At 53.0% G+C, this 9,796-nt stretch overlaps 1 protein-coding gene across 11 annotated transcripts in view; it reads left to right on the top strand.

Moving 5' to 3' along the window:
- KSR1 (kinase suppressor of ras 1) overlaps positions 1–9,796 on the top strand; it is a 106,945-nt gene that overhangs the window by 52,810 nt on the left and 44,339 nt on the right. Inside the window, exon 1 of one of the 11 annotated variants that reach the window (XM_014548855.1) lies at positions 2,672–2,776. The exons of 9 other annotated variants lie outside the window; for them this stretch is intronic. In XM_014548855.1, the coding sequence (XP_014404341.1) occupies positions 2,762–2,776 (15 nt within the window). In that variant the 5' untranslated portion in view covers positions 2,672–2,761. Of the gene's footprint in view, positions 1–2,671; positions 2,777–7,247; positions 7,271–9,796 lie in introns of those variants that run through there. One more of the 11 variants, XM_014548850.1, reaches the window with a different exon arrangement.

Raw genomic sequence — 9,796 nt, 5'->3', positions numbered from 1 at the left:
TGCTGTCTGTAAAAATTGATTCCACCCATCAAATATATGTGCAGATTTCAGAAATCAAAGTTCCAAACAGCATGAAAACCCAGGCCTTTCCAAAGCTGACTCAGAGACAGAATCCTTGGACTTCTGAGCAGAAGTCTAAACCACTGTTTATTTTCTTAAATAACCATTTTGTTTTGGGAAAGTTCTAGGTTTATGGGAAGGCTGCAGAGAGAGTACAGTTCCCACATAAACCCTTCACCCACTTTCCCGTCATCAACATCATCCACTACCACTGTGTACTTGTCAAATCTAAGGAATCAACATTGATACATTACTGTTTACTAAACTCTAAAATCTATTTGGATTTCACCAGCTTTTCCAATCTAGGGAACCACATGGTTTCTATTTATGTATAAATAGGTATGTAAATATTTGTTTCCCTTTTTTGTTAGAGTTGCTAAAATGGGATCACAGAATATATATCCTTGTGCAGGTTTTAGTCTTACTCTCATCTCTCTGTTAGTGCATGCAAATCCATCTCATTCTTCACAGTAGACTAGTAAGAGAGATTTCTCCAAGCTATCTCAGAGATGACTGTGTTTGAGGAGTGCCCACCTGTGCACACAGAGGAACACATAGACGGCTCCGGCCTGTGCCCAGGAGAGGCTGTGTGCCCAGCGGCACAGCCCCTGGCCATTGGGGAGCCCTTGGCAAGTATTTGCTGGGGAAGGAGTTACTGAAAGTTGCCATGGAATGGAGGTTGGAGATGTCAGACTTTAAAACAGAGTCTCTTGCCCAGCGGGCATGGCTCAGTGGTTGAGTGCCGACCTATGAACCAGGAGGTCACGGTTCCATTTCCGGTCAGGGCACATGCCCGGGTTGCGGGCTCGATCCCCAGTGTGGGGCGTGCAGGAGGCAGCTGATCAGTGATTCTCTCTCATCATTGGTGTTTCTATCTCATTCTCTCTCCCCCTCTCCCTTCCTCTCTGAAATCAATACAAATATATTTATTTTTTAAAAAAACCAAAACAGGGTCTCTTGTCTCTCTGTCCTTTGTTTGTTTGTTTTTTTGGGGGGGAAGGTATCCAAATCCATGAAGTCTGACAGTTTTCTTTTGCCGAGTTCTTGGTGCTGAAGCGCCTCAGAACTGGTGTGGTCAGTACTCAGTGATTTACCCCTGGGGTGCTCCCCAGGGCCTCTGGGGATGGTCTTCGTGTGGTGGGATTTGCCCCCTCGACCTCTTTGATGAGTTCTCTGCGAACTTGACCCTCCGTGGCTTCCTGACTGGGGCCCTGATTTCTCTCTGGCAAATATACACATCATACATGTGTGTAGCCAGATGTGTGTGTATCATCTCCTTCTTCCTTTTCAACATCGCCCTCCTGGGGTCCATTTCTCTGGGGTTATCTAAATATTATTTCAGCTTTTGGCTTTAGATTGTGGTCATTGGTTTGTGGTCACAAAGTTTCCAGGAAATAATGCCTTTCTGCTGGATGATGAGAGGGGACGGATGTGGAAGTGGCCGTGAGGCCGTGGTTGTTTCCCGGTTTCTGGGTGGATGCAGGGGCTCTGTCTACGCTCTTGATAGCCCCCCCCCCCCCCCGCAGTCATATCTCAGCCCTCTGCAGCTCCAACGCTGGCTGCGGTGCCTCTGACACGCATGGCCTTTGATTCCTGCTTCATTCCCTCTTCCGGGATGCTGGAGACAGATGACTTGGGAGGCGCCTTTATGTGTTGACCCAGCTATCAGACCTTGGGCAAGTGACACTGTCCAATAGAACTTTCTGTGATGACAGAAACGTCCATACTGTTCTGTCCAACGTGGGAGCCACCGGCCACATGTGGCCATGGAGCACTTGAAATTTGCATAGTGTGACTGAGAAACCAACATTTAAGTTTTATCCTAACGAATGTTAATTTAAATAGCCGTATGGCTGTTGCTGTATTGGGCCGTGCAGGTCTGAAGCCTGCCCTGGTGGGGCCCCGTGCACAAGACACTCTCCCTGGTCCCAGGAGCTCACAGGCTGGGGTGAAACACATACTCGGAGCTGGCACCGAGTGCCCTGACCGACGCTGGCCTGGGGTCTGTGGGATGTGGCGGCGAACTTGGCCTGGGAAGGTCAGAGAGGGACCAGGAGCTAGCCAGGCCGGAGGGGAAGAGCACGCCAGACGGAGGGAACAGTACCTGCAAAGACCCCGCGGTCTGAGAGCTGGTGCTGACCTCACGGGAAGGGTTTGAACCGGCCTGGTCTGCGAGGAGGCTGGTGAGGTCACAGGTGGGTTCGTGGAAAGTGCAGGGGTTGGGGTTTTATCTGGGCCATCACTGAAGTGTGTGCGTGTGAGAGAGAGAGAACGGTAGGGTTGTTTTAAGGAAAGTCAAACTCCCAGGAGGGAGAAGGCTGGATCCGCCGTGGGGGTGGGTGCGGGGATGAGGATCGCCCGCGTGGAGGGGTGGAGGCCGGGTTCCTCCCTCCCTCGACATCCAGTCACACACGGACTGTGTCCTCCACCACCACCCCCTTCCACAGGTTAAACACTCAAATTCGCAGCTTCGTGTTCTGGCTGCAGCTGGGGAAGTGATTTCAGAGCCTGCTGGCATGGGGCCATGTGTTTCTTTAGCGATTTCCCCGCTGGAAGTTGTTAAAGGAAGTGGCAGGCGCTGGCTGGGATCAGTTCTGGCCGGCGGAGGTGGGAGGTGGGTGCTGCCTCGGCGGGAGTCCGGCCAGAGCCCGGCTTCAGGCCCTGAGTCCGCTCGCACTGGCGGTGTTTTCTAGAACAGAAGATGGAAGTGGGTCCGGTAAGGATTTTTGTTGTGGCCCTGACTGGGCAGTTTTCTCTTTCTCCTTTTTCCTATCCTTGATTCCCATGCTTAAACCAGGCTTCTCTTGAGGAGGGGGAAGAGTTCTCCCCGACCTCGGCTACAGTCTTGGTTTCCCATTGTCTGGGAGGGGTCATCGCTCTGGCCCCCCACCTCCCCCCAAATGTAGGCGGTAAGGAGCAGGAGGCTGTGTAAGAGTAAACTAGAAAAATGAACTGGGATTTGGCTCCTAGGTGCAGCTTTAGTCACCATGAACCCTGCTGCCTCGCTCCTAGCCTCTCCTCCCCACCCTCTTCCTCTCGTCCCACCCTCTCCCTTTGGGAGCCAGAGGCCGAACTTGTGTCAGTCTTGCTCTTTGGCAGCTGGGAGCCTCCTCAGAATGTGGCACGCACCCCGGGGGTCTGCGCTTGGGGGCTAACTTGGTACCGAGGAATTGAGATCTCAGTACTAGCCCAATGGGCATGGGCCACAGAGCTCTCCCCACCTAGGAAGCGGGGAGGAGGCCTGGGCAGGGGACTGGCTTGCTGGTGTCCCCAGCCAGCCAGGAGAAGAGCTGAGGCTGGGGTATGGAAGGAAGGGGGCAAACTGCAAGGTGGTGTATACCATCCTGTTTAATCCTTACACCTGGGGTGGGGGTGGGAAGACACTCTGATCCCCATTTTATGGCTAAGCAAACGGATGCTCAGAGATGTTGAGTGACCTGTTGGTGTCACACAGCTAGCTGATAGCTGGGGTGGGGTTCAAACTCACATCCTTGTGACTCCAAAGCCAGGCTTATCTTCCTACATGATTTTGTCATCTGGCATCTTACCCAGAATAGCTCAGCCTGGGGCTACCGTGTACAGTTGTATAATTGAATTGAGCTCTCTCTCAATCTCCCCTTCCCCTCCTCATTCTCCCTTCCTAACCGCCCCCCCCCAATTCCTTCTTTCTCTCTCTCTTCCTCCCTCTGTCCTTTGTTTCCTCACTCCCCTCTCTAACCCCCCCCCCCCCCAATTCCTTCTTTCTCTCTCTCTCTCTTCCTCCCTCTGTCCTTTGTTTCCTCGATCCCCTTTTTCCTTCAAATCTATTTATTCCATACCCATGGATAACTTGGCTTATACCCCGATTCATTATCACAGGGGATTAATTATGAGCAAATTGCAGTCTGCCCTGGGGAGCTTATAGGGTAGTGGGGCACACACATCTGCAGATACCCACAATGCAAAGCAAACTGACCGGCCCGGAGGGAGGAAAGGATGAGATGTGGCAAGGTACAGAGCCGAGGGCCTATCCTGTTTTCCCTCCTGGTCCGGTCATGCACTCCCTCGGTAAGTGTATTTACCGCCTATTGTGTGCCAGGTACTATTCTAGGCACTGCACCTGAGTTCCCGTCCCTACGGAACTTGCATCCGTCACTCTTTCCAATGAATGAAGTGATGTCATTTTCTGATCCTGAGCCAAAGTGTCTGTTTTAAGCTTTGAGAGTAGGGGTGCCCCTGGTGTCTAGAAATCTGAAAAATCATGAGTGTAGCTCTGTACAGGCTGGCACTTACAGAGCAGGTGTTCTTGTTGAATGGCTGAGTTCATCCAGAGTTTGGTGTCTAGGGCCGAGGTGGTCCCGGGAGCTCTCATCTGGGATTGCAGAGGCTGAACTACAAGGGCCTCTTGGGGGGGTCTTTGGCTGCTGCTGACCTGCTGAGGCCTAGGGTTCCAGAGCTGCCTCTGGCTTCTGTTGGTGATGGGATGGGTTGGGCTGAGCAAGACTGTGTGCTGTAGCCCTGCTGTGAGGTGGCGTTGGCTTGGTGTGCACCTGAACCTCCTCTGGGACCACCCAGCTCCTGGGCTGTCAGCTCCTGTCTGTCCCTCCTCCTCCAGGGAATGCCTGCCTCAAAGGCAAGATTGCTCTAGAACAGCTAGATATTGGGAAATATGTGTCAGCACCACACTGTTTTAATTATTATAAAGCGAAAGTCTCTTTTCTCATTACCCTTCCTTTTTTAAAAAACAAAATCAGCATATAAATTTCACTGGCCCTTGCTTCCAGCTGTGAACCTTTGGGCAGGCAGTGAGATTGGAAAACAAGCCAGCTTAAGAGCTTGACCCCTGGAATTAGACAGCCCAGAACCTGGTGTTGGGAGGCAGACAAAATCTCGCCTTTGCCACTTGCCAGTGATGTGATCGTGGACAAGTCCCTTGCCTCTCTGACGGAGCCTGTTGACTCATCTGTCAGTTGCTCTAGCGAGAAACTGAGGAGTCATTTCTGAATCCTTCCGTTTCCTCAACCTCCACGTTCAATGGACTGGCAAATCCCATGAGCTCTATTTCCAAATATATATCCCAAGTCTGTGCCTCTTTTTTTTTTTTTTACCACTGCCACCCCGCTAACCCTAGCTACTGCATGGACTATGCAATAGCACCTACATCACTCTGTGTATCGACTTTTGCCCTCCCCTTTATTCATTTTTCATGAGCCAAATCCAATCATCATCTCGTTTTCTGAGTACAGCCCTTCATTGGTGTCTTGTTGCACTCAGCATAAAATTCCACACACACACCCTGATTACCTTCAAAGCCCTGACATATTTGGCATCTGCCTCCTTCCATGTCGTCTCCTACCCTCCTCTCTCTTCCCCAGAAACAATGTAAAATTGTTTCCTGTCATAACCCAGGGCCTTTGTATGTTCTTTCCCCTCTGCCTGGAAATTACTATACCTTCACACTTGGCACCTTCTACCTCTGACAGGAACCCATTTCCTGAGCGCAGTTGGCCCTGATGTTCAGACCCTCTACCGTGCTCCAAAGGTTGGGCCAACTGGAGTTCTCCATCTTCCTAGCCCTAGGATTGGCTCTGATATGAGCACCTGACCAAAGCAAAGCCAATCAGAGCCTTCCCTGTTATTTTTCAGCTACAGTTCTAGGGAAGAAGCTCTCCATAACCCTGGCCCTGCTGATAGAAGAAGCATGCACAAATAGCCTCTCTCTCTGAGAGCAATGACAGTTGCCAGTGCAGCACCCACCTCAGCCCTCCCCACAGCTCTCCGTGGAGATGGGTCTCCTGGCTCTCCCCTCGGGGGTTCAAGGGTGACATTGTGCCCCATTTCCCGAGGGGAAGTCCCTCAGGCTGCTATAACAAAAATACCACAGACTGGTTGGCTTATAAACAGCAGAAATGTATTTCTCACAGTTCTAAAGGCTGAGAAGTTCAAGATCAAGGTGCCAGCAGATTTGGCATCTGATGATGACCTACTTCCTGGTTCAGAGATGGCCATCTTCCTGCTGTGTTTTCACGTGGTGGAAGGGGCCAGGCAGCTCTTGGAGTCTTTTCCCAGAGCACTCATCCCATTCACTGGGGCCGCACCCTCGTGACCTAGCCACCTCCCGGAGGCCCGTCTTCAAATACCATCACATTGGGATTAGGTTTCAGCATGTGAATTTTGGAGACACACAAACGTTTAGTCCATAGCAGGGGGCAATGCTTTTATCCCCCGTACAAAAGAGATAGAAAGTGAGTGACCCGAGGTCCTCTAGACCGTAAGTGGTAGAGCCAGGATTCCTATCCAGGAAGTCTGGCTACAAAGTTGGGGTCATGAACACACACACACACACACACACACACACACACACACACACACACACACACTTCAAGTTCTCATAGACAGGACCATGTTGCACATTCCCTCTGTAGTGCCTGAGCATCTTTCCTTTTTTAAAATTTTATTTTCAGGTGACATTTTGTAAATCTAATGACAAATGTTCATTGTAGGAGAATTTGAAAATATAGAAAAGCTAAAAAAAAAAATCTCCCCACAACCCCTCTGGCCACTGTCAGCTCCTGAACCTCGTACGTTGCTTTTTCATGTACATACAGTAAAATTCACTGTTTTGTGTGTGTACAGTTCATGAGCTTTGATGGCCAGTAGTTTGTACGGCTCTTCCCGTGGGTGTCCATTCCACCCAGTCCCAAACGTGTGAGAGCTGCAGGGGAATGGGGGCAGCTGCAGTTCATGTGGGGGTGGGGGTTCCCCGGATGATTCACCAGGAGGAGGGAGATGGTCATCCTGCTCCTTGTTGACTCAGGTCAGGCTTTTTGGAGGGGGCAGCGGGGCAGGGAAAACCCTCTCTGTTTGTGGCCTGGTATCCTGGGCGCCTGGGTCCCTGGCCCCCTGCAGCGAGGCCTGCTGGAGCCTGCGCGTCTCACACCAGCACCTGCTCTGAGAGGTATGTGCTGACTCCCCAGCTCCCAGGCACAGACTATTTTTGGCTGCAGTGACTGTTCACTACAGTCATGACAACAAAAACTCTCCCTGCCTCGTCCTTCCCTGGGACACTGCACAAGGGGCCAGGGCTGCCGGGGACCCTGGGCTTCGGCCCCTCACCATGCATTGCCTGTGGAGCTGGGTGACGGCCAAGGCTTCCAGGGGCACGGCCCCACCGCCCGTGGTGCTACGAGAAGCACGAGGCCTGGACCAGCCTGGGCCCGAGGGCTGCGAGGTAGGCTCCGGGGGCTGGGATCAGGCAGCTTTCCTGTGAGCGCCTGGAACGGGTGTTGTCTGCGCTCTGAGTCTTTGCTTTGCTAACCATAGAGCACGCCTGGGGGAATCTGCATGTTGGGGTAGAATGTGACTTCCATTTCATTATTTCATCCCCTGTCTTGTGGTCAAGCGGCTGAGGAACTGGCAGAATCTTCCTGAAGTAGATCTCCCCCATCCTTCTAGTGAATATTTTTTGGCCTGTTCTTGCTTTTGGTTTGAAGAGGGCATACATTTGCTTGGAGCTACTCCTTCTGCAGGAGCTTAAGCAACTGCGGTTGTACAGGCGGGCCCAGCCCTGCCTCTCAGGGCTTCTGGTCAACCAGGCCAGGGAGGCCAAACCGTGTAGAGGCATGAGCGCTAACTTCAGAGTTACACAGACCAGGGCCCCATCCAGGCACCATCGCTCACTGGCCGCACCTTAAGTGAGTGACTTAATCTCTCTGAACCTCACTTTGCTCAGCTCTCACTTTCCTTAGCTACCAAGCCGTGTGCCCAGGCCACTTCGTGGTTGTTATTTTTATAGTTAGGCTGGTTGTGAAAAGAGGAAGTATGTCGAGAAGCAGAGTAAGAGTCAGGGTGCCACAGCCCTGGGTGGGCCTTGGTCGTGTCTCGGAACCTGGGTGTTTGGGTGTAGCTGGTGATGCGGGGTTTGCTTCTTCTTTTCAAAAAGAAGAAAAGTGTGTGCTGTCAGCCACGTGGGCATGGGTAGGGGTAGGCAAGGCCGTGGAGATGAGGATTGCTGCCCACCCGCCACCTTTTGAGTCACCAACACATTAGGGACGTGCCAGGCGCTGGGTGGGGCCACGAGCCCAGAACGCCATTGCGTCTGGATCCCACAGGGCTCTGGGTCCACGTGGATTGGCATCCCTGGGACCAGCGCCTTTGGAGGTGATTCTCAGGGCAGACCTCAGGGAGGTCTTCCCCTTCCTCACCTGTCCGAGCAGCTCAGGAAACCTGGCAGAATAAAACCTTCGCCTGTGGATAAGGAATGCCCACCCTGGGAGATGGTGAGCTCTCCAGGGGTAGGATGTATCCTGGTGCTGGTCACTGGCAGGGCCTGGTTCTGGCGCTGTTGTTCTGGGTGACCAGGCAGGTCCCCTCCCTCTCGGGACCTCCGTGTCCTCTTCTGTAAAATGAGTATTGGACTCAACTGTCTCTAAGGTCCCCTCGAACTCTGCCTTTGACCTTGGCAGAGGAAGGGTTTCTCCCCTGTTAGCTCAAGAATATCCATTGGCCCCTTTCATGCCCTTAGACCAGGGGTGGGCAAACTTTTTGACTCGAGGGCCACAATGGGTTCTTAAACTGGACCGGAGGGCCGGAACAAAAGCATGGATGGAGTGTTTGTGTGAACTAATATAAATTCAAAGTAAACATCATTACATAAAAGGGTACGGTCTTTTTTTTTTTTTTAGTTTTATTCATTTCAAACGGGCCGGATCCACCCCACGGGCCGTAGTTTGCCCACGGCTGCCTTAGACCCTAGTGACTCTGGCGATGGCCTCCTTGGCTTGGGTCCTGGGCACACACTCAGGGCTCCATTGGGCTCCCATTGCTGCTGCGAGGCAGGAATTGTCATAGTTTCTGGAAAACTACGGAGCGGGGCTGTCCACCTCCAGGAACTCCCTATTCTGGGGGACCTGCCTGGTCACCCAGAACAAGAGATCTTGGTCGCCTAGGTGGACACGTGGGGGGCAGCTGTGATATAATGAGGTCCCTGTCCTCAGGTGGGAGCAGTCTGGGTCTCAGGTCTCCAGCTCTGGACTCACTTCCTGTGCCTGATGAATCCCCCACCTGGACAGACAGACAGCCCAAAGGACAGACCACACGCTGGACACTGGGACATGCCCCTCTGGTGGATGGGTCTGTGATTGGCCTCCTGGCCCCAAGGGGAGCCCTCCCGACCCCGACGCTGGGGCCCGGCATGTGCCAGGGCCCTAAGCGAAGCCGCTGTACCTGAGGCCCGTTGGCCCGGCTCCACACTCTCTGGGTGGGCCTCACTGGCTGAGCTCAGAGGTCTCGCTCTGTGGATCTAGAGGAGGCAGGGGAGGGAGACACAGTCGGCTTGTCTCAGAATCCTCTCTTTAACGGTGTGTTTGATAGGGGACCATCGGAAAGGGGAGAATTTGGGGACCAGCAAGCCACAGAGATGGCTGTAAAGTGGCCACACCCAAGGCCCCTGTTTGTTTCTGTCAGTGCCTTTACCCTCGGGTGAGCTGAGTTCCCTCATGGTGACACACATTTCAAGCCAAACCCCGTCCCCTGCACCCTCTGCAGAGGATTATCGGGCCTCCCAGTTTAGGGCTCCTGTCCCAGGCAGTTCCTCTCGGCTCCCCCTTTCCCTCTCGGGAGTGTCCTTGTTGGGATGGCACAGCACCCCTCACCCTCCCTCGGGAGCCCTCCTCTTCACCCATCGCCGGCCTGGCCTGTGTCCCCATTGCCACCCTGCTCGTCCACCTCTCACCTGCTGCGTCACCCAGGGACACGG

The sequence above is a fragment of the Myotis brandtii genome, unplaced genomic scaffold, assembly GCF_000412655.1.
Source record: "Myotis brandtii unplaced genomic scaffold, ASM41265v1 scaffold523, whole genome shotgun sequence".
Taxonomy (NCBI): Eukaryota; Metazoa; Chordata; class Mammalia; order Chiroptera; family Vespertilionidae; genus Myotis; species Myotis brandtii.
This window is presented reverse-complemented; position numbering and strand designations above follow the sequence as displayed.